Below are 25,698 nucleotides of genomic sequence, written 5' to 3'. Positions count from 1 at the left end.
AGTCCCAGGGTGCCACACAGGAGGAGCGGCAAAATTGCCCCCACCCAGTTGCATGCCCCCCCATCTCCAGTGCTGCTGCTTGCCCTCCATTGCTTTAAAAAAATAGCAGAGATGGCAGGTGGCCCTTGTAGCAGCACAAAAAAGCTCTGAGGATGGCCACGATTGCAGCCATCTGCGAAGCCTTTCCATGCCACTCCAGGGCCACCACCCTCTTCCGCTGTTTTTTTTTTAAGTAGAGGAGAGTGGGTGGGCAGGTGAGAAAGGTTTTGAGGTGGCTGCAATCGCACAGCCACTCGGAGCCTTTCTGAAGGGCCAACTCAGCCTCCTTCTCTTTAAGTAGGGCAAAAGAGGGGGTGTGCCTGAGAAGTAGGACAGGCTCTCACAGCACTCCCTCCTTTGCAGGCCTGCCCCCTCTTTCTCCCTATTTAAAGAACAGGAGGCTGGGCGGAACTTTCAGAAAGGCTCACAATGACAGCAACTGCACAGCCACTCTGAGCCTTTCTGAAAGGCCTGCCTGGCCACCTCCTCATTAAATAGGGAAAGGAGGGGGCAGTCTTTTGAGAGCCCTCCTTCCCCCTATTTATAAAAGAGGAGGCTGGGTGGGCCTTTCAGAAAGGCTCAGAGGTGCAATTGCAGCCACCTTGAAAGCCTTCTCCAGCCACCCATCCTCCTCCTTCCACTTTAAAAAAAGGGGGGGAAGAGGGGACCAGAGTGGAATGGAACTGTGCTGAGAATGGCTTTGTGGCATGGTTCAGGAAGTAATCATGATGACATCACCGTGATTATTTCCAGGGGAGGGGGATGGCATTTGTTCCCTTTGCCCCCAGCAGCATGGCAACCAGCACCACAGGTGTTCCACAGCGGTATAAGTGCAAGGGTTTGTGTTCTACCCTCTCTCTAGCAGGATCCCCCAGGTCTCTGGCAGACAAACTCGATTCACATGTCATGTTCAACATGTGTACAGTCTGCGTACAGTGTACACATGATTCTTGATCTATACACATGAATAGTTATTCCCCCATACTTTCAACACAGAGGTGTACCTAGGGCTTTTGGTGTCCAGGGCAATGCCGTGATGTCATGGTGCCACACAGCATCATGGCATCATTAGCATGGCATCATTCGGGAAGCAGTTGGAGTGCGAGTGCATGCTTGGCAGCTGACTTGGTGATTTCACCTTACTGACTGCTGTGAGGGTGCATGCACTCCAATTGTTTTCCCAGTCCAGAAGCAGTTGGACTGCTTCTGCTTCCAGAGTGCTTCCCTCTGTTTTTAGGGCGTGCTCGGCAGTTCACTGGGGGATTTTTCCCTGCTGACTGCCATAAGGGTGCATGCGCTCCAGTTGCTTCCCAACTGGGGAACCAACTGGAGCACATGCTCTGGTGCCCCCGTTCTATTTCAGGATTCAGGACATACACCCTTGATTCAGGACACACACCCTATTTTTCCCCAGGGGCGATACACTGATTCAGCATATACAACATTATCCATGGTCTATGCCAGGGGTGTCAAACTTAAGGCCCGCAGGCCGAGTGCAACCCCTGGAAGCAATTTATCCCTCCATTGGGCTCTCCCAGCATGATAATTGAGCTCTCTCATATCTTGAAATTATGAACAGGATTCGCACATTTTCTCTTCTATCATTTGCAGCTAATGAGTTTCTATGTGAGAACAAAGTGCTTATTTCTGCCCATTATCTGCTTAATGATGTCACCTTCTATTTAATGATGTCATTTCTGGCCTTCAGCAGGCAGCACTAATGGTAACCTTGGCCCTCTGTATGAAATGAGTTTGACATCCCTCATCTATGCTCAACTTCAGTGGTTCTCAAACTTTTAGCACCAGGACACACTTTTCAGAATGACAATCTGGCCAGAACCCCCTGGAAGTGATGTCATGGCCGGAAGTGACATCAGCAAGCAGGAAGTGCTTTCCTGGGAATGCAGCAAGCACTGATATTGCCCCTAGCAAGCAATGAAATTGTGCCATTTTTCCTAGATAGGCAGATAATTAAATAAAACAAAACAAATAATTAAATATGTGGAGATGAGATGGGGAAGCCAGACATGTTCCACCAAGTGAATTTTCTCTGTAGCCTGCCTGAAAAAACCGCAAAGCCTTCCCCTCCCCCCCAATGTAAGACTTTTCAGCCCTATGCCCAGTTCAGTTTAAGTTTTTCTATTTAAGCCAGTTCAGTGTGATTTGGGACAAAATCAATTTTAAATCCAACATGTTATTGTTTGGGCTGGATTGAGATCCAAAACTTCTTTCAAAACAGCATTAAAAACCCAGAATGATGAGGAGAGGAAATGAGACACACTGTGGCGGGTGGTGGGGGGGGGGAGGAAGAGGAATATATGAAAGACAACCCTTTCCAATCACAGTGGCTCCAAACCTTGAAGCACTGGAACCCACTTTTTTAGATTACACACCGTCAAGACTCACCTTTACAGTATTAAAGAAAAGAAAAGGTCTTATCAGCTCAAGCCTCTTTTTTTCTGTACTGTACTGGAGGAGCAGCCTTCTGTATCAGTTAAGCACCGGCTGAATAGTATCAGGACCATTCTGGTAGCCTCGCACTCCCCTTCGTCTGATTTTCCACAGGAGCCAAGGCACAGTTGCTTACGTATGGCTTAGTTTCCCTTTCCAGGGAACTCAATACATTCATCAGCTTGGAGGGAGGGACTTCCTTCTCAAATGTTTTTGGGATCTTGTGTTCATCGGACTGGGACCATTCTGGTTGGATTAATTCCACTGACCCTGCCCTTCATAATGGACCAAGGCATGTTCATCTACTTACGAGGAAACATGCAATATCTTTCAGTTTCACTTTCCATAGGGTTCAGTGCATTTTACTCCTCTGCTATCAGCTTGTCAGTTGCAGCTTTGTGACCCACCAAGTGGGTCGCAACCCACAGTTTAAGAAACCCTACTCTATTTAATGGTGCAGGCCCTATGTTGAATAAATGCATGTGCAGTCAGTCACATAAAAACTTGCACATTTGTAGACACTTCTACATGTACAATGTTTGAATGTATGATGCTGATACTTCAGCAACTCCTTTGCCTGTGATCAACAAATGTGAAATAAGTGGCAGTGCATCTCTGAGAAGTATAACAGCAGTCGGTTCAGGAGCTGTACCTCACATTCCTGAATGTGGTCATGCTTGATCAGGGGAGCCCCATTCTCTCAGCCATGCACCAAAGGGTTCTCTACCACTTCCTTCAAGGGGTTTGAATGCCTTGAAAGCTCATCCTACTGATGGTTAATGTTCCTACAGACTGGTTCTTTTGTTGCGTTAGCATAGCCCCAAATCCACCTGTTTTAGTCTTGCTTGGAGAATAGGAAGAGGAATCCCCTGGTTGTTGCTTGTTTTAAAGATCAGTACAGGGAACTTGTCGAGATTAGATATTGCTATAGTAATCCCAAAGCCAGAGTCCCTGGAAAATCTAGGGATAACCTTCCCCCCATCACAACTTTCTGTGACCATGTTTGCATATACGAGTGGTGTGTCACAAACACGTTTGCATGTTTGTGACCACTCGTATGTGGTCACAGAGAAAACATTTATGACTTATAAAATTGAACTGCATGTTCAAATAGGAAGTGTTTAGTGTTTAAGTAGTAAGACTTCTTCAGAATAAATTGCATGTGAATTGCAGTTCAAATTGCTAATTGGGGGGAACTGGTTCAATTTGTAGATAGAATAAGGCATTCATGTTTCCTCTTTTCTGCAACCTTTGAAATTACACTAATTCCAATTAGGGTATGCTACAAGTCCATGCAAAATTAGCCCATTAGACTGGAATGTTTTGCTTTACATCTGCTCCCCTTCTGTTAGGCATGGGTTGAGGCTCGCCACAGGCATGTCATCACTCACCAAGCCATCAGGCACTTTAAGCTGGAAGTGTAGAGACCAGACGCGGTGCACCTGTCGGACAGAGCAAATGATATTTTTCAGTGTGAACTCAGGAAAGGGTCAGAGAGCACCTGGACACCAAAATGGGAAAGTTTGGAGGCTTGTATCTCCTGTTGGTAGCACCCAGATTTGAAATAGGCATAGGGCCAAATCCTATCCAGCTTTCCAGCTCTGATGTAGTCGTGCCAATGGGGTGTGTGCTGCATCTTGTGGTGGGAGAGTAGATAAAGGAACATTTGTTGCCTTGCCTTGGGCTTCACAGCAGCTATACCAGTGTTAGAAAGTTGGATAGGATTGGGCCCATAGCTTCTGTCAAGTGCAACTGTCTTCCCATCTCTCCCTGGGACTTTTATAAGAGTCACACACGTCTCTGACTTGAGCACTGACTCCAGGCTTTGATAGGAAAAGAGTAACGGCTCATATAAACACGAAGCATGAGGAATCATCATTTTGGGCCTGCAACTTGGCTTCATGTGTGTGCGTACTTGTTTGCTTATTATTTTTTCACTGCTTCCATGTTGCCCCAAAAGACCTTGTGGGCTATCCGGAAACAGGCAACCAAACTAGTGCGAGCAGCAGACTTGGTTAGAGGAAGGTAGATTGGCTCCAGTAGGAGTGGAGGAGGAATCTCTCCTCTCTTGGGGGAGGAGAGATGCTGCACAGGATTGGGGGAGGAACCAGAAGAAGGCAGGCAGTCAGCACACAGGGCGGGGAGCAGGGTCTCTTGTCCATCTCAGAAGGAACTGTCTTTTGATTGGTTTAATGTATTGCCTGATTTTTGTCTCTTGATGAGGGAGGGGAGAGGAGGTGCCCAATGGATTGCAGTAGAAAAATGCCTGTATAGCGCAGGCAGGGGGCTAAGGAGGTCTGGTCTAGAGGGTAGAGCCTCCATTTGCCTGAAGATTAACATCCACAAGGTCGCCAGTTCGAGGCCACCGGCACCGTGCGACCTTGAAGCAGCTGGCAAGCTGCAGCTGAGCTGTTCCATCTGCTCAGAGCGTGGGAGGATGGAGGCCAGAATGTGAAACCAGATCGGAGTGTAACATCTTGAATGTGGTGGTTCTTGAAAGAGAGAACCTTCTTTCAATTTGTAAAAATCCCTGCGTGGATTTAATAAGCCTGCCTGTGTAAACCGCCTTGAATAAAGTCTTGAATAAAGACCAAGAAAGGCGGTCTTTATACTGTATATTATATTATTATAATAATATAGTATAAAGTATAAATAATTATACTTATAGTATATATAGTATATTTATACTTTATACTTATAGTATAAAGTATAAATAATATAGTATAGTATAAATAATTATAGTAAATACTGTATATTATTATTATTATTAAGGAGGTGGGCAAAGCAGAGGGAGGAAATTCCATGAGATAGAAGAGGAACACCTTCCAAACCCCTGGCTAATCTGAAGTGAAGGACCAACACACCACTGATGGCAGATAGGATGGGAACATTAGGGCAGTGTTAAATTAGAACTCTGACACACAGACACACACACCAGCACCTCCATTTTTTCAGTGGAGCTGCACCTGATTCACTTTTCGAAAAGACTTGGACTCGAGACAAAATGACACTTTAAAAGGCTCCAGATGAGTTGCAGCAGCCGCCCATTGAGTCAAGGGGCTCAATGGACTTGCAGGCGACTTGAGTCAAGGGGAGCGGAGACTCGCAACTTGACACTGTGACTCTGGCACACCCCTATTTTTATAGACTAGCAATGTAAAACACTGTGGCTGCATAGAATGGAGGGGAATATTTGAGTAACTGTATGCAGGTGCACACAAACAATGATTGCACTCGAATGAAGTTATGTGTGAATGTTCTGTGATGTGTGTGGGCCCAATCCTATCCAACTTTCCAGTGCTGGTGCACCCACAATGCAGCCTTGAGGAAAAGAAACAAACATTCTCTTATCTGGAGGAGGTCTCCATGATTCCCCCCCCCCCACTGCAGGATGCAGCGCATGTCTGCACCGTCACTAGAAAATGGGATCGGATTTGGCCCTTTGTCTCTTTCTAGCAGGCTACCTGCAATCAAATAATTCTCTTTTCATTTGTTCTGAATCCTTTGCCATTGCATACATTCCAGCGAAGGCCTCCAGAGGCGATTGGACTGAAATGCTCTGCTCCATATCCGCTGTTGTTCAAGTGCAAATATTGGAGAATTGGACAAATGCTGGACATGTAGTATCCGGGTAGCTCTTTTCTGAGAAATTGCGAGTTCTGTAAGATATCTTATAAAAGAGTTGCGTTTGGAGAAATAGTTATTTGGTAGACTGTTAATCAGTGCATTTTTAAAGTTAGTGTGACCTTCACATGTCTTATAATAATAGGGAGTTATGCCGCTCTGACCCATTAGTGCTTATGCTTATTATTAAGCTAGGGCACATTGCCTGATATGCCACAAACATGCATGAATTCAGTATTGAGGGTAGTTATTTGTTACGCTAACTCAAGCTTCAGCTTGAAGATCATATTCTCTGTTCAGTGTTTGAAGGGAGTAGTTGGATAATAGATATTTGAGGTTGTGACTGCAATTAACCACTTCCTATCATTAATGGACTTCCAGTTCATTTCATTTGTGGGTCATGACTTTAACAGATGGAACCCTTAGTTGGAGCCCATTCTTATGAATTACTGCCCTTGCTTGCATGCAGTCTGTACTTTGTGTATAATCTTTCCTGAACACTTTTAAAAGTTTTTGCTGTTCCAGCAGTACGTGTTTCGAACCCATTTTTCTGGCAAGTACATTTCAATCTGATGACTCCATTGCAATTCAAAGTCACTTGTTAGTAGAGAGAAACTGCAGGGTCTCACTGAGGGCCTGAATTCAGCCTCATTTGAGACCTTTGGGAGAGAAAAATGCCTTCATATGATTTTTCTCAGGCTACAAAAGGTCTCTAATGAAGGAATACCAGATGACCAAATGCATGGCAGACTGAGATAAATGCATTCTCTGTTTTACATTTCTCTGCCACCCAGGAAGGCACCTATCTTATTACCTTTGTGTATTCTGTTTATGTGGGTGAGTGTGAGACTTTTTTACCTCTCAACTGAACAGCAGGATGTTTACACCCATAATATAATCTTTTGTGAGAATGGCCACTTTGCTATTTGAGCTCAGTTAGTCATTAGACGTTAGAGGCAATGGGAAATAAATAATAGTTTTTTAGAAACCATTCTTACACATTAGTCTCATTATTTTGAAGCCAAAAATAAGTTATGCAAAAATTAATAAATACTGAGCGGAAAAGTTTGTGCTCTTTGTTTTATTAATATTGATTGGAGCCCTGAAGCCTGTTGAAGTTATTTACAAATATCCCGTTGGTTTAAATAGGTCAGAATTTCACCCAGTAATATATATTTGGTCTGTTTTTTTTTTAATCAGTGTCCTTTGTCTTCTAACAGCTGCTAGCATATTGTGATGTTCAACCAAAAGCACTTTTGACACTCTTGGATTTCATGGAGTATGTTGTTGGTCTGGCTTGAATCAAAGAGACAGATGTAGTTATGAAGTTTAGTTGTTCAGTATTGAACATGTCTGTATATTAAGTGTTGCATCGTCTGATCATGAATCCTTGCCTTTTCTGGATCTAGATATTGTGACATGATAGTGCATTCAAGCAATCTTATCTTTTGAGTCTCCTGGCTTTTGTACGTTTGCAGGACATATTTTTGGAAATTTGCATATATGAAACACACAGTTTCATTGCTAATACAATTCCATGTAGAAATACTGGGACTGCATTTATTTATAGATCACTGTGCATCTGATCTAACATTTTTCTGTGATTTATACTGGAAAATTTACATTTTTATAACATTTCACGATGCCAAAGCATGTTTGGACTTGCCAACACTCACCATCAACTACCTCAAGCTGTTAATAGACTATTCATAATTGCATAACACATTTGATATTTTTCACAAATTTATTTCTCAACCATTTAATGCCAACAAGAGATGAGCAAGCTAGTTTAGTCTCGCCTTAGGAAAAAAAAATGAGAATCATTTCAAGGCTCAATAAATGCGCACATAAGTATCCTCCCTGCTAATCCTTATCCCCAAGCAACACTTCCTTAACCCTTTACTTGCCTGTCCAGATCAGTAATGGGATAGATTACATCAGTGCGAACAGGGTGGAGACAAGAGAGATTTTACTCTTCTCCCCCCTTCATTTCTCTTGTGCACTACAAGCAAAATAAGAACAACTTGCAGCAGTGCCTTGGGGGCCAGGATGTTTTTCTTCCATTCCCCCCTCCCCGCCCAGTTGTCCCTGGAGCATTTGGTGGGCCACTGTGAGATACAGGAAGCTGCATTAGATGGGCCTATGGCCTGATCCAGCGGGGCCATTCTTATGTTCTTATGTCCCAGAACCTTGGACTAAAAGGAAATTTCACAATGTTCTTTGGGACTTAGTGTGTGAGTGACTTTATCAATTGCTGTAGCTCAGTGTTTCTCAACCATTGGTACAGGTACCACCGGTGGTACTTGAGGTGGTGTCTCTTGGTACTCATGGGACCTCTGGACACCTACCACCTAGCAGCGAGACCAGGAACATGACACAACAAGCAATGGTAGGAGGCTTGAAAGCATGCTTTTCTGTGCTTGACAAAGCTGTCCTTTCCACCCTAAGCCTTTTACTGTTGTTTGTCGTGTTGCATCTGGCCTCCCAATTCAGAAGTAACTGGCAATTATGTCATCGCCAGTTACTTCTAGTGGTTACTTCGAATAGCTGGACTTTGTGAAATGGTACAGTGGAGGACAAACGTTGAGAATCACTGCTGTAGCTGAAAAGACTACAAGTCTGTCAATAAAAATATGCATAGCATACTTTGCATTAAATTCTCTAGAACTATAATACTTCTATATTCTGTACATGGCTAACAAATTGTGGTACTAAATATTATTTCCCTGTATTCTTTCTTATGGCCATTTATCTGGATTATTTTCTTATGGGTGGTATTGTTACTTTAGTAGTTATTAAAAGGACTGTTCACATTATTGTATCTCAACAATTGGCTGGACATCTCTTGTTGATTGGCAGCCCAATCCTATGCATGCCTACTCAGAAGTAAGTCCCATTAGAGTCAATGGGGCTTACTCCCAGGAAAGTGTGGATAGGATTGGGCTGTCAACTGACAATGTAAAAATTTAAGTATCATTACTGGAGGACATAAAAATTCTGACCACAGTCCCCAGCAGTTCTCTACACTACCCTTAGTTTTGAACTATTTAAAAGGAAATTCATAGCCTGTAAAGATTAGTAGTTTCCAGTTCTCAGCAAGTAAAATGAGAAGCTAATCCTATCCTCTGCCCCCCCCCCCCGCTGCCAGTGCAGCTGCCCCCAAAAGTTGCATACTGCATCTAGCAGAGGTGGCAGATTAGGAGGCTTGGGAGAGACGAGGGAACATTGGTTCCATTAAGTGATAATGTGCTGTTTAGGAACCTCTGTACTAAAGCCAATATGCCTATTTCCATGGCTCAACTAAGGGCGCAATTCTAACCTGCGCTGGAGCAGGTAAGCCAAGAGGCTTGTGCTGCATCCAATGCGGGATTGCAGTGAGCAGCGGCTCAGCCAGGGGCAAAGGGAAGCTCTTCCCCTTACCCCTGGTTAAGGGCTGCACGCCCCTATGGGTCTCCTTGGACCCACCCCACCTCTGGAGGTGGCGCAAGTCCGAGGAGAGCGGAGTGGCTTGAAGCCGCTCCGCTCGCCCTGGGGATAGGGGTTGGGATCCGGCATAACTGCCGGGTTCCAGCCCCACCCCTGGCTCTCCATGCGCCTGCCCCTGGGCCCACCCTCTCCCCAGTAACGCCCCCTCCCGCCCCCTCCCCACACACCCCCACGCCTACCTTTGCTGCTTGTGCTGGCGCGCTCACACCGGCACAAGCAGCGGCGCAGGAGCCGCGGCGGAGGCTTCTGCCTCTGTCCACGCGTCGGCACATCTGGATGCACCGACAGAGCTCCCGCCTAAGGAGGCGCAAACGTGCTTTATGGCTTGTTTGACGACTCCTCCAAAGCACTTATACCGGCATAAATGCCGGTTAGGATTGCTCCCTAAGCTGCTAAGTTGCCATGACTATTCTTTTATAATTTAGTGAAGTATGTATATACAAATATGTTGATTCAGTAGATATTCTTTTGACCTTACAATAGAATGCATTTCTCAGTGCTTGGCAAATAATTAAACTTGATACGTATAGAAAGGATTAATAGAAGATGAGAATATGGTTATTTATCTGTGAGGTTTAGTCACTGTTGAACTATGACATTTAGAGTTCAACCTGAGGTCACTCACAGCCTTGATAACAACCCATGAGGCAGAAATCAATGTTCACAATGCTTATTGTACAGGTATTCCTCTCTAAAAGCAACACAGAAAGACAATCTATTTATTCTTCCAATATCTTGCACATTAATATTTCATAAAAATAACACTACTTGAAAATCACATGTATTTATTAATTCTTTGTTCTTGCAGAGGGAGTGGAGCAGAAAGGCCGGTCTCCTTCACCCGTGAAATGCAAAGCAAAGCAATCTGAGAACCTGGAGGATGATGATGCAGGTAGGTGGGATTAAACCTCCGTGGAGTCATTTATCAGTTTTTCATTACACAAAGAACGGTTCCCTTTAATTTTTAGATTATATAGTATACAGTCCATTTGTTTTAAAATATTCCAAGTGTCTGTATTTACTATGTAATTTCTGTATCACTCCCTAGTGTCGTTTGGCCCCTAAGGTTATTGCAAGCCAAACATGTTTTCTTTTCTCTTTCCCATGCATAATTTTGGCCCTAAGTTGTACAAAAACGATTTACTTGCCAACAGAAGGATACCAATTGCAACACTCAGTTTTAAAGCTATGTTACTTGTGTTTACTGGGGATGGAAAAGCAGAATGTGTGGTTTTCTAAGTTGTAGGATCAGAAAACAAATCAATGTTTGTTAACATAATTCCAAAAATGAATGGTTCCTTCTTCTTTTGTTGGTATGTTTGGACTTTAATAAGGACTGGCATGGATTAAAAAGTCATACCATTAAATAACAATTCCAGTCCCTGATATATAAATTCCAGTGACTTTAGTGAGCTGGATTTACATTTACAGCCCCATCCGAAACTCAGTAGGAGCTCTGCTGCTCACCCAACGCTAGGACTTTGAAATGAAAGCTAGGACTTCCAGTTCACTTTGGTTTGGGGGGGCAGCGCAGTGCTCATGCAAGAATTCTAGGACTAGATTAGAACCACCCATTTAAGAAAGGCGCTACAGGCTTGCAGGAGCTAGATGGCAATATTTTCTACCACAGCCCTTTATGGTAAGTGAAGTTTTGTGTGTATTGTAAGGATGTTTGAGTACAGTAGCTGCCCAACACTAAGCCACGTGTAGGTTGTTCCCTCACCTAAAGTGAGTCAACACAGTGGTGTTTCCATCCCTGTTTTTCCTTCCTGTTTGTGGGTTTTGAAAAAAAGAGAGTTATTAAGAGAACATGGCCAGATGCAAAAGAAATCAGGCTTCCTGTATCTTTAATTGTTGCACAGAGGAGGACATTTCAGTATTACATCTTTTCTCACTTCATTGACCAAACATTTCCTATTCTGTGCAGCTTGAAAGTGTGGAAGCCTTGTCCTCCATTCATGGAGTCAGGGCAAAAGTAGAATGATGCATTAGTACAGTTAAAAAAAAATAGCAATAAAGGTGGGCCCTGAGTCTGAAAATGGTTAAGACTACTGGTATACAGCATGCAGGAAACCAAGCAGTAGTGTAACTGACAATTGTATTGCCCACTGTGGAGCTCAAAATGACATCACATTTCACACCCACTTTTTTTAAAAAAGTGAAAAATAAGAAATCTGCCACACACCCCAAACTGCTTTCTGCCTCCCCCCAGAACCAGCTCCCTCCTACGCACTCCCAAGTCCCTGGAGCAAGGGGCAACAGGCCACTGCCACTTCTCCAAAGGAAGAGGTCACTTCCTACCGCCGTTCCCCGGGAGGTGGACTCCACCTCCTGTCTTACACTGAGCTGCTGAAGCCCTGCCAGGCACATTGGGCTACAGGGGACAACGGGCTACATTGTCTGAGACGAGCCCTGCACACGTGTGAGGGGAGGTCGGGACATGCCCCCACAAGGTAGCCATTTTGTTTGGCAGGCAGAGCTCAAGCCCCGCAGCTGCCTCGCAGAGGGGGAGGGAGGCTTGCTCACTTGCAGCGGCTGGGGGGAGGAGAACTTGGGGTGGGCAGGTGGAAGGAAGTTGCGCCTGACTGACTGACTGAGGCTGCAATCCTGTCCACACTTTCCTGGGAGTAAGCCCTATTAGACACAGTGGGACTTACTTCTAAGTAAACATGCATAGGATTGTGCTTTGAGGCCACACAGGAGGCAGCGGCAACACACCTCCCCTTCTGTCCTTCCAGCTGCTGCTGCTGGCAAGGGAAGCAAAGGTGGTTGATAGCCCCGGTGGGGAAGCACCCTCACCTCAGCACACGCAGGCCTCAATGGAGGAGCTGTTAGTTCTTGGTGGAGGGGCAGTGCCCCCCACACCAAGGTGTCCCACAAAGGTCTCCCACAGCCCCGCTGAGGTCTTGGGCGCAGCGGAGCAGAGCCACAAACTTTCCCTGCTCAGTGTCTGCTATCGCCACCTTGACCTCCTTCTGGGCTCTGCCAAAGTTGGACAGGTGTCCTGTTCCCTCGCCTCTCCTTCCCACCCAAGTGCAGAGCGAGGGCGACTCAGGCGGGGCTTCCCTGCTCCCTCCCGGCTGCAGTGCAGCCTGTTGCATCACAAGCATGCAACTTACACTTGGCTGCTGGCGGGGCCTGCAGTCGAATGTAAGTCGCACACACACGCATGGTGATAACAGTGGACAACTGTTGCGCCCTTCCCTAGTAGTCCAATGTGCCTGGCAAAGCTGCAGCAGCCCAATGTAACTCATGCACAGGTGTAGTTCCCCCAATATTGCACCCCCAGCAGCTATATCCCAGTGCAGCTGCTTCCCCTGCACCCCCTTAGCTACACCACTGAAGCCAAAGCCATAATGATTCAGTAAACCCTTATATCAAATGACAAGTCTCTATTTCTTTGGAAGATACTAGTCTGGCTGCAGCATTTGTAGTGATTGTCTTTGATAGGCTCAATACACAACAGTGGAAAAACCGTAGTGGTGTATCTCATTTCCTATTTCCATTTGTGTTTTCTCCACTGTAATATCATTTTGATTCAGACCTGCATTTTCTCTTGAGTAGCGTTGCCCACTTCTGTCATATAGTTCCTATACTTTGAATAACAGTATGGAGTGGATGCTTTAGCAGGCCAGTGCAGGCATAAGCTGGTTCTCTGCTAACTGCAACTAACAAATCAAGAATCAACTTTAAAAATGTACAGTTCCTTCCTAGTGTTAATTCCTCCCTCTTGCTTTCTCTGTGGTTAAACTTTACATCAGTGCTGACATTAACCAGGGTTAAGTTTTGCCAGGTTTTCCTTAGTTCTGGCTCTGAAACCCATTTCAGATTGCATTTTCAGTTCCTGATTAAAAGAATTGATCTTCACCACTATCAATTGATTAAAAATAACATGAATTTTTTTCTTTAACTGGACACAGCCCCAAGATAAATTTTTCAGTGGTCACTGAACAACTATAGTTGCCAATCTATACAAACATACTTTTAATTTAAGTAATGCTATTGTTACTACCTCCATACATGCCTAGCTATCCTCCTGAGGAGTTGGAGCAAAAATAAATATCATTTTTCCATATTAATTAAATAACTAACTCGTCCATTTAAAAAGCTAAATTAGGAAGGGGAGACAATTGACTTTTCTGTTCCAATTTGCAGCTTGTAGAATCTGTGACTCTAGCACCACCGTTTAATACATCTGCTGCGGTGTACCGTTTTCACTGTGATGTGGCATTTTAATGATGTTGCGCAGGTGTTTCTTCTGGTACACTTTATCCAAAGCACTTATGTACTTTAGCAGCAAATCTTAGGCCATTATAACTGTTTGCACATTACCTTGCTAGCATATAAAAGTGTTTGATGGATGATCCAATCATCACTAGAAGCAAGGGTCAGCAAATCATCTTTCATATGGTCAGTTGTGGATTGACCCTTTTGCCTTTTAGCTTTCAGATTCAACATGAAATGTGTGAAATGCTGTTGAGGAGCTGAGGGGCATAAGTTTACTGACATATGACTGTTCTCACCTCCCTCAAACAGAGCCCATTTTATGCCACACTGTCACCCATGTGTGCTTGGAATATCTGAGGCACTTCAGAGAGCACAGAGTCTGCATGATAGACGAATGCATGATATTTTCCAGTCATCTCAGTAGCTGTCAGTGTAGAGACTGATGTCTCCAGGATTCTTTCTCTCCTGTTAGAAACTTATGTGTGAGAACATATCTTTAAAAACCTTCCTTTCATTTGCTTAAATTGCCATAAAAACAATGAGTTTTCATCACTGGGCTTTCTGCGGGGTGTGTGCAGGTGTCGCACATGTGAACACAAGAAGAGCCCTGCTGGATCACACCAAAGGCCCATTAGTTCAGCTTCCTGTATCTCACAGTGGCCCACCAGATGCTGCAAGGAGAACGCAAGACAACAAGATACCTGTATCCTGTTGCCACTCCCTTGCACCCGGCATTCAGAGATAAGCTACCTCTAAAACCTGGAGGTTGCATATAGTTATCATGGCTTGTAACCTGTGATGGATGTTTCCTCCATAAATCGGTCCAATCCCCTTTTAAAGACATTTAGGGTGCAATCCTAACCCCTTATGTCAGTGTTTTCCAGCACTGGCATAGCGTTGCCAGTGGGACGTGTGCTGCATCCTGCAGTTGGGTGTCACTCATGGAGGCCTCCTCAAAGTAAGGGAATGTTTGTTCCCTTACCTCAGAGCTGCATTGCCCTGATGTCACTGCTGGAAAGCACTGACATAAGGGGTTAGGACTGTGCCCTTAGACATCCAGGTTGCCATCATAACATCCTGTGGCAAAGAGTAATTACATGATGGGTAAAGAAACATTTTCTTGTGTCATAATGATCCCACCACTCACTGTTAGTGGATGTCCCCTGGTTCTGGGTTGTGTGAGAGGGAAAAGAACTTCCTTGTATCCACTGTATCCACCCCATACATAATTGTATATGTCTCAATCATGTCCCCCCTCAGACACCTTCTTTCTAGCCTGAAGATACCCAAATGTTGTAGCCTTTCTTCATAAGGGAGGTACCTTAGCCCACTAATCATTTTGGTCACTCTCTTCTGCACCTTTTCTATTTCTACTATGTCCTTTTGAGATGTGGCAACCATAACTGGACACAATACTCCAGATGTGGCCTTGCCACCAATTTGTGCAATGGCATAATAATATTGGCAGCGTTATTCTCAATCCCTTTTTTAATATGGAAACTGTAGCAGGTGGGGGGTAGTCTAGATCAATGCTGTCGTGAAGGAAAGGGTTAGATTCTTTTCTGTGCTGTGGAACCATCACCACCCACCACCCTGGCTATTTATGAAACAACCCGAAGAACAGAAAGACAAACCCATGTGTTTAAAACAACATCTAGCTTTGGTTCTTATTGTGTTTGTACATGAGCAGAATTTTTAAAATGCAAATTGGGCAACTATTTATAATGCCTGTTTGGGAGAGGGAGTAAAAAACCATTTGTGTGTTCTACCCCTTATCAATGTTCTTTGTAGGAAATGGGGCATGACATTACATGTGTTAAGTCTTTGTCCTTGATCTAGAGAAATATGCATGAGATCTGTACTCACAGATGGGCTTTATTAACAGTTCTGAACAACAAGTTTCATATGCTGCCTCACAAAATCATCTTAGTCCTTTTCACGCAGTGGAAAGAATGTACAATGAACAAATAAAAGATGACCAAGATTGCACAGAGAGCCTGTGTGCATACAACAAGCTGTATGCGCATAGGTTGACTCTTCTTTAACAGGGACCCTGCATTTTTCAAGGCACCAGGTCATGGGTATGGCTCGTATGCTCATAGACTGTGCATACAGCGCTGGTAAATGTGTGGACATATGAGGTAGGGGCAGTGGGTCTCCACATACACTTGTGCATTGTATGCACTTTTGGAATGTGTGGAAAGAGTTTTCTGAGTTTTCAAAAGTTGTTTGGTCATTTGTGAGTTCTACTGTGCCCACACAATCCTAGTTGTCCATGTAAAGGTGTTCTCTGGTGGTTTAATATTGCTCGGTTTCTCTGCTTCCTTATTTGAAATGTTCAGAGATATTTGAAGCAGATTCACTAGAGACCACTGGCAGCTGACAATTGCTTGCCAATATACTTGGGATTGTGCTCTTCATCAATCAGTTCTGTTGTGTTAAATATGATCTTGATAAAATGTCTCTTCTTCTTATATGCTGTTTGCCCTGAGCATCTGATCTGCTTTTCAATATAGCCCCAAAGCCTCTCTCAAACCAGGTTCAGAACACCTCGGAAATAAAAATTGCTGTTCATAGCTTGATTGGTGATATCCTTGTGGGCAGTAATTTAATTTTCGTTTTATAAAATCAGCCCCATTTGCAATGTTGAAGAAAAATACATCAGTGCAAAACATGTATCCATTCTCTCAGCTTGAAGACTTTCAGGTTCTCTAAAATCCAGTTTTTTAAAGAGTAGCATTTTTAGCATTCAGTCAAATCATTCCTCTTCAGTGAAGTGAATTTTATAGATCTCTTGAAAACAACAATTTAAATGAAGATAAAGTACTGCAGAAAGAGTCCTTTGGGGAGTAGCAAGCAGCAAACATGGCCCTGAAACATTCACTCTTTAATGCAAAAATGTACTTAAAGGAATTTGGTGTTTCTAGTCCAGTTGAGACCTTGTTATTTCATTTTTGTTAAGACAGTTTCCATTTGTCTTGACCCATTATAAATACATTGCCTGTCAGTCTCTTTGACATTAAAAACAACAGCTACAATGGCCAGGATCCAAGCAGTTCTACATGCAAGTGGAAGGTACTTTGCATATTCATGAGGAAGTTGTCAGTGATTTCCTGAATCCCTGTCACTTACAGTGCCCCAATGCCCAGGAGCAACTCTTTAGAAAGGGCAAGGCCTGTGTGTGTGTATGTGTTTGGTACTTAATTGGGCCCATCCTGTACGATTTATTATTGCTCCATTGGAATCTGTAGTGTGGTTTCCTGGAATGAGAGCCTTTTAAACGTGCGGCATTGCAATGCAAAGCCAGAAAAGAATATTTGAAGAAAAAGCAGCACCACCAGGTTTAGAAGAACTCTCTTGGATGTAATTGCATGTGTGTGCATCTGTGCTATATGAGTATGTGTGCACAAATGGGTGTGTACTGTGTGTATGTGCATGCATTTTTTTTTTTGGAATATCAGCATCTTGGCTTTCTAGTTTTCTTATGAGAAAGAGAGACTGTGTATGTGTATGTTTTGGTCATCTTTATTGAGATAAAGATAAGGTATAAAGTTCCAAGTGTGACTAATGTTCTGTTGTCAGAGGAGAATTATATACAGTGACAGTCCACAGTACCTCCAGGGTACTAATCCGTCAAGGAACTCGTTTCATATTTCTCTCCACTATCTGAATAACCAGTAAGCCACTATGATTGTACAGTGCATAAGGGAGCTATTGGCTAACCTGCTTATGAAACTGTAACACAACCATTGTTTTAAATAGCATTTTGTGATTTGGTCAATGCCATACTCCTGGGTATGCTCTTTATTTTTATAATTATGAAAGTGATGTTGACATGTCTAATCTTAGCCCCTCATTTTGGAGACCTTCTTGGTTTCATTATGCATGTCCACCCACTTTATTGTCTATGTGTATGCAAGCAACAGAGTTTTATTAATCTGTGACACATAAAAATAACTGTGTTTCACTTACTGGCAGAACACGTTTTTTAAAAACCCCACTGTGTTAATCACAAAAATAGATCCTGCAGCCTCTGTGTGAACAATGCTTTAATCAATGTGGTATGCAGTGATGCTGAAGAAAGGCATTTAAGCATATTTTCTTTCCCTTTCCTTCTTTCCCCCCTATTTTAGTGGAAGTCTAAAAAGGCATTGTGTTTTTAAAAAAATCACAATTGGAGTTCTCCTCATTCTGCCCCTTGCTCTGAAAATTTTTGTACTCTATGTTTTTGTGAATTAGATTTTATATCTTTTATTTTTTCACCATTTTTAGTATCCAGATGATATGACACATGTCTTATAGGTGCCCCATTGTCAGGGGAAGCACAGGGTATAAATCTTTTTAGTGATAGGACATAACATCCTGGACAGGTTTGTCCTGATCAAATGCATCTTGGTATTGGACATTTGTGTCCATTCTTTCTGTATCCTGGACATTGGTGTCTCAATATATGTATATTTATATTAGATATACTTTCTATTTTAAAACACAAAGTTAGGGTTAGGGCTGGGATAAGAGGCTTAGCATATGTAACATGAAGTTTGTTGCCCAGTTATGGTGGGAAGCAAATAACTCGGGGCCAAAAAAACCACACATGAATGTCCAGGGATGTCGGTGACCAGGACACATCCATGCAGAATGCAAATACCCTAGTAACAAATCTTTTAAATACATAAATAAAATGTAACATGCAATCCAGTTATCCCTATTCACTAGAGATATCCACTTTATTTGTTCCTGTCCCTGTTTTTGTCTCTGAAGGACATGATGTCTTTTTAACTGGTTGTTATTGCATTCACACATGCTTCTTAAGCCTTCAGCCCCCTTTCCCAGCTCTCTAGAAATTCTCTCTATGGGGGCAGATGCATCATGGTTGTAGAAAACATGCATGTCAACACATGCAGCTGGTCACACAGTGCCAGAGCCCTGCTTCCCTTGCTCCCCAAATGCTTATACAAAATAATATATATTATCTGAATGTATTCGAGTTGTAGTTGTAAGTACAACCAGTTGCCTGGTGGGACCTGTCAATTTTATTAAAGGTTCTAAGTTAAAGAAAAACCCAGTCTGTTAAGTTAGTCTAATGCATGTTTTCTGCAGAAGCCAGTGCAGAGCAAGCTGTCGAGGAGATGAATTACAACCTAAGTAAGCAGAAGAGAAGTTTTCAGCAAAGTGCAGTGGAGGCAGGGGTGCCCAGGCAGAGACCCTTCATGTGAGAATGGGGTGTTAACAGGTACCTAAAAATGACTCTGCTTTCATCGGTGAAGAAGTTAGAGGGGTGCAATGCTGCCCATTTCCTCAGTTGTCAACAATGAAATAATTTCATCAGCCTGTTCCAGCAGTAAGGAAGAGCATAAGTGGTCAGCCTTCCTTGCTCGGTGGGGCAGCTGCATTTCTTGATGGGGCTTTACATACAGAATAGGGAATCCATTTTTCCTCAGAACCAATAAATGGCCTGTTTAAAATTCAGCAGAGCAAGTGGTGTGACTCTCGGGCTCGGCTTGATTAAGGCCCGGGCAACCACCTTGTTGGGATGTGCCCAGTGTGCCTTTCCTGGGGTTCTGCTCCTCCTCTGTGTACTTATGAAGAAGGAGAGGGAACCTTGCAATTTTTCAGCAGCGGAAAGAAAAGAAACTAGCTGCTTTTACCTGCTGTATCTGCCGATAGCAAGCTTATAATTTGGGGGAGGGAGAACCATCTGACACTTTGTTCAGCAGTACCTTGATTTTCATCCATTTGTCTTTCAGCACTTTGCTCTTTCAGCCATTTTCAGTTATAACCACATTTCCTCTTTCCTCCAGTCTCACCCAACCTTTCATGACATCCATTGACATTCTTATGTTTTTTCCCTGTTTTTTCCTGTTTATTTAAGTTTCACACACATTCACATGTGTTATATAATTAGGGCACAATCATATCCTGTGCTGGAACAAGCAAGCCAAGAGGCTTGCACTGTATCCAGCACAGGATAGAGGCCCAAAGCAGCTCAGCCAGAGGCAAGGGGAAACTTTTCCCCTTACCTCCAGGTAAAGCACCCTGGCCCCTATAGGTCTCCTTGGACTTGCACCACCTCCTGAGGTTGCGCAAGTTCGAGGAGAGCAGAGCAACCTGAAGCCGCTCCAAACTCCCTGGGAATGGGGGTAGGGGGTCCAGCATAATTGCTGGATCCCAACCCCGCCTCCTGCTCCCCACTCACCAGCCCCAGGGCCACCCACTGCCCGCCCTCCCTCCACCCAGGAACACCTTCCTCCTGCCTCCTCGCCACCTCCTCCCAGCCCACCCCAGAGCCTGGCATTGGCCCAGCTGGGCCAATGTAAGGTTCGCTACAGAAGCCACCATGGAGGCTGTGCCGGCGTGCCTCTGTGCACCAGCGTGTCTTACTCCTGAGGAGGCGCAAATGTGCTTTACAGCACTTTGAAATGCTCCTGGGCTGGTGCAAGGGACTTGCATCCACCCAAGTGAAGGGCAGGATTGTGTCCTTAGTGATTTACATTTTTCACCAGCTAAAATAAATTTGCAAGTTCAATAAGGCTATGCTTTGACATTCCTCCATTTTTTTTTTACTTTTGTCCATGCTCTGGTCCCTAACCAGATGAAAGTGCCAAGTGTTGCTGTATATGTGACCTTATGAATTTGGAGTATGGGGATGTTGTGCATGGTGCCAGGGCTTGGCCTAGCGCAATCCCTAGCCAGTGAGCCTGGGACCTGACAAAAAGAGAATTAACTGTTGCTGGTTCAGGATGCTTCCTCAATGGGAGAATCCATCAGAAACTCATGAGACCCCATGAGAATCCTCCTGGGAGGCGAGGCTAAGATGAGAGTGTGATTGCCCTATTGCATCATCCTCCCTTGTAGGGGAAATGTAACAAAAGAAGCTGTTTTCTAACACATTCTGGGGTGAAACAGGGTTGATCCAAAATGCAGGCAGACAGGAATAGGGCATGAAAGCCCAAGAAGCAGCTTTAGAGAGGAGGAAGGTCTTTCTGAGGAACTGCATGTCACATGGCTTGTTGCTGCTCTGCTACTAGGTTCCTGGGGCAATGCCCTGCACTGGGTCCCCAAAGGTGTCCCTGCCCACTTCCTGTTGGTGCTTTGGGTGTTTGACACTGGTATTAGGGGCTCAGGGGTTGGTCAGAGGAGGCTTCTGGGTCCCTGGCCTGTGACCTTCTTGGCCAACTCCTTTTTGTCAATCTTGCCCTCCATCCAGAGTTCACCCTATATATTTGCAAATAAGGGAAATATAAGAATGACACTGTAAGGCTCCAGTGCAGTTCCAGTGTTGCATATGGAACAGTATATTTATGGGGAGAGGAGATATCTACATTTTTGTGGGGCAGCTGGAATGGGTACAAGGGATTACGGTTGGAAGCAGTGGTGTCACTAGAGTTTGTGTCACCCAGTTCAGAAGGCCAGTGCATCATGCCCATGATGGCCCCTTCCCATGCAGGGAGTGGTGGAAACTCCCTGGGCAGTGGTCATGGTGATACACCATCGCCCTGCCCCTGCTGGTTTTTTGGCTATAAATTGCAATAGTATTTATATATTTCAACGTGGTTTGTTTCATTGCAGTCTGCATGACATTACGCATTGATTGATATATAACCTGATTGTATTATTCAAAAATGCCAAGGTTTTTAAAAATTTTGGTCAGTAGTGGTGTCACCCCCCCATGTGTGTCACCTGGTGCGACCTGCACCCCCTAGCGACACCACTGGTGGGAAGGAAAGTCTGAAGAGCTTCCATGAATGCAGTTGCTGTTGTGCAAATCCTATGAATCCCAGCCTGAGAGTTCATAGTTAATTCTTCTCAACTTCCATTGAGAATAAATAAATAAATAAATAAATAAATAAATAAATAAATAAATAAATAATATATATATATATATATATATATATATATATATATATATATATATATATATATATATATATATATATATTAGTAGTGCACTGAATTTTTCTGTGAAGGTAGCCATGGCGGAAGGGCACAAAAGGGGCACAAAAAAAAGGGCACACACACGCGCCCCAATAAACATTTTCAAATGCCTATTGACAGCCATTGTTTCACTATCTACAGCTGCTTGGTGGGGGGAAGAGGGAACATTGTTGTTGCCACGGCAACCAGTGCATTCTTCCTCCGCACTGCACTATTTGCAGTGGGATGTGCAGGCCTATAGGGAGCATCAGCCCAGTTGTCTTGGCAATGGAGATGCTTTCCCTCTTCCCTGAATGCCTACCCCCTTGTGAACAGGTCTGCACTGTTTTGCAAAAGAGTGCAAAAAAATCACCCAAAAAGTCGGTTCGTTTTGCAGGAGGCAAAGAAGACACAGGAAGATAATAATAAAATGTTTATCTGGAATTGTGCAGGGCGTAAAGCACAGGATTATGGAGCTGTATCCCCCCCCCCCCCAAAAAAAAAAAAAGCAGATTGGAAATAATGTCTGATAGAGTCACTCTGGAAAAGAGCTTAATGTAGACTGGATCTTTGCATAGCTGAATGGTTTTAATATATTGTTGCCGATCATTCCTGTTAGAGGAATGCAAGTTAGGCTTGATATGCTGAAAGCTTTAGATACCTTAAGTCAGGGAGTCTGAGTGACTTAAAATATTGGTCCCATTTATGTTCAAGGCCAGGATTAGACATAGGAGTTCCTTTCACTGAGTCAGATCATTGATCTATCTAGCTCAGTATTGTCTACTGTGACAGACTGTGACTTTCCAGAGTTTCAGACAGGCATTTCTCTCTACCCTCCCTGGAGATCCTGGTGATTCAACCTGGGACGTTGTGCCTGCAAAGCATGCCCCTCCACTGAAAATAATCTTCATGTCTCAATAATGTTATGGTCACTGAGTGTATCACCTTTCCTTAAGAGCCCTAATGTTGTTCAGAGCAAGGTGTACTGACTAATGGGAAGTTAATGAAGTGGCTGGTCTCCACTGAAGCAAGGAGACCTCCAAAATTGTCCTGGCTGGCCAGCACATACACTGACCAGGTTTCCTAGAAATCACACCCAAGAGCTTCAGACTGAAAGTATGCAATTAAAACAATGCCTCACCAGGAGCAACTTGGTGCGCTCTTTGAGTGAGTTTGGAGAGTTTGTCTCAATTCTGGACTCGAATGAGACCTGCCTGAGCTCAGTGTGCTCGTTTCCTAACAATTTCTTCATAATCTGCAAATAAATACATTTACAAAGAACACTGCAAGATGGTTGCTTTCTCCTGCGAAGGAAGCTGGCATACAGAGGCTGCCCTGAGCTTCTGCTTTTTGACAGAGGAGGAAAAACATAACGGGAGTCTTGTTGCCTGACTACTGCGTAATGCTTCCCATTTGTTCAGAACTGGAGAGTGTTATTGAGCACATTTGGCAGGAGACAAACTGGATTTCATGAAGGATTTTGTGAAGTCAGGTTCAAGTTCTGAATGCCTGCTAGGTACTTTTGTCCTGTCAAGACTATTGCAATAAATTGTGAAGTCAGCAAACACCGTATCAGGCTCAGAAAACTGTTTAACAATTACTAGAGCTAATACTTTGCTGATTCTAATAAAATACTCTCCACCTCCTTTCCTGCCCCAGCTCCCTCTCCACGCCATAGGGTAGTAGACCAAGCTGTTATTAAACTTGACCTAAATCATAATTTAATTAAAGAAATTAAAATGATTGAAAGATTTTGTAACCTCAGGCCACTGCCCTGATGATTCATTTTAATCCATTTGTAGTTCCACAACAGTGGGGATTCTGTCTGAGGCCAGGGAAAGAATGGAAGAGAGTGTGCTTTAAATTCTGAACATTTTCTGTGACTGGAATAGCTTGAACGCCTGCACTATTTTGTTCCAGCTGTCCAGGTTCCAGAAATCTTAATGCATGCATTTGAGATGGCACAATTGCAGTATTTAAACATTCACATTATTTCTATGTAAAATCTGAGACCAAATTATTACAGTCTTGGATCAATCCAGTGATGTTGTCCAGGTCATTTTTGTACTCAAAGTTAGCTCACTCACTAACTTTGTAGCAAGCACCTCAGACCTGTGACTGATTGGTGGAAGAGCGGTCATCTACAGTGTACCACTGCCTTATTGCCATTTTGATAAATATATGGCATCTGATTGTTGTTGGACCAAGTTCACCTTCGATTGGTCTGTGATAGCCTGAAAAACCCATCAAGAGCAAAGCCCAACTCCACTAGTAGTACATAGACTTTTTTAGGAGCCAGTTATGTATTATTCATTGACAGAGGGCTAGTTCTTAAGGCAGCGGCGTGGTGGCAGGCTGTCCCACCCATGAAGCTTACTGTATGGTCACCTCAGGCAGTAGTTTAATGGGGAATAAGGGCCATGCCCTGCATCTTTGCTACTGCAGGGAGCAAAGCACAAGAGGTTGTGGAGCGGAGGAGTGTCCTAGAAGACTCTCTATACTTCTTTCTTCTTTTCTCCACTACATTTCCTCTTCCACCCTGTCATGCTCTTTTTTCAAAGAGAGTGTGCTGGAGGAGAATGAAGAGGTGCTCTTTACATATTGTTGCCAAGCAAGGTTGCGAAGGAGGGTGGCAGTGGCAAGAGCAGGGAGATAGTTGAGAAGGTGATTGGCAGGGGTGGAATTTAGTACTCCATTTCAGGCACCCAAGGTTGTGGCCACTTATTTATCTATGTTATAAATTTCTATAACCACCTTTCCCTAGGCCACAAACTTGGTGCTTCCTATCCCATAGTGCAGTGCTTCCCAAACTTACCTGGGTCACGATACCCCACAGCCTCTTCTTCCCAACTCAGCCAGGCACAAGATTGCAAAATCTTGTGAGATTCAAGATGATAGCATCCAAAGATCCAAGATGGCAGAGAGTTGGTGGTGCCTGGGGGAATAGGTACGAGGTCCACTGGGGACATCCCACAGCACCCCTTTGAGTGTGTTGTGATGCCCTAAGGCAGGGTTGCTCAAACATGACCTGGGGGCCAAATCCAGCATCTATGCGGATCTGTCCACCTGGTGAGCGGACCTTTTAGTTCCACTGGGGCACCACACGAAGTCCCCCTTGATCGGGGGACAGGGATGCTCTGGGCAGTTGCATATGCCTGGATGTCTTGTCGCACTGCCTTCTGGGATGCTAGGCAGACAATGCAACTGCCCAGAGCATCCTTGTCCCCCGATCGAGGGGGATTTCACGTGGTGCCCCAGTGGAACTGAAAGGTCCGCTCACCAGATGGACAAATCTGGGTAGTTACATCTGCCTGGATGTCCTGTCACACTGCCTTCTGGGATGCTGGGCAGATGACACAACTGTCCAGAGTGTCCTTGTTCCCCGATTGAGGGGGACTTCACACAGTTGGAAGTGGTCCGGGCAGGGACTACATTCTGAGTGCACAGCAGTTGCTAGTTAGTCGCTGCCCTAAGGCATTACGGCTCACACTTTGGGAACTCCTGCCATAGTGCTGAACTGATACTTAAATGTAAAGATCATGCAGTGAGGTTATTTTCAATCACAGCATCTCTCTTCTGGGGCTGGGTGGCACTGGTATATGAAACAACCCATGTTTTCAGCATCACTGATGTGATTGCCTGGGCTCAATATTGGATGGCTACATGGATACTGACTATGTGGCAATGGCAAGCCTACAAAGTAAGAACTCGCCACACAAGCTTGCAGGAATCTAAAAAATGTAACATGAGAGTCTGCTGCAGTTGAGGTGTTAAGGTCTTTATATAGACTGCTTGTGCAGTGAGGTACAACTTGCAGCAGCTGATGCAGTAAGAATAAAAAACAACAAAACCGCAAGCCTTTCTTTTCTTAAAAGCTGTGCAACAAAGGCAAAATTAAATGGCCAGGCAGCAGGCTCCTAACATCTTTGGCTTTCCACGTTCATGATGGGATCAGTA

The 25,698-nt window shown here is 44.1% G+C and overlaps 1 protein-coding gene across 3 annotated transcripts in view; it reads left to right on the top strand.

The window, feature by feature from the left end:
- The window catches only part of MACROD2 (mono-ADP ribosylhydrolase 2), a 1,146,647-nt gene that overhangs the window by 1,033,728 nt on the left and 87,221 nt on the right, over positions 1 to 25,698 (top strand). For all 3 annotated transcript variants that reach the window (XM_066609514.1, XM_066609523.1, XM_066609505.1), the window contains exon 11: positions 10,409 to 10,492. In XM_066609514.1, coding sequence (XP_066465611.1) covers positions 10,409 to 10,492 — 84 coding nt within the window. The remainder of the gene's footprint in view (positions 1 to 10,408; positions 10,493 to 25,698) is intronic.

The sequence above is a fragment of the Tiliqua scincoides genome, chromosome 1 (assembly GCF_035046505.1).
Source record: "Tiliqua scincoides isolate rTilSci1 chromosome 1, rTilSci1.hap2, whole genome shotgun sequence".
NCBI classification, from domain to species: domain Eukaryota; kingdom Metazoa; phylum Chordata; class Lepidosauria; order Squamata; family Scincidae; genus Tiliqua; species Tiliqua scincoides.
The sequence above is the reverse complement of the archived record's forward strand: the minus strand, read 5'-3'. Positions and strand labels throughout refer to the sequence as shown.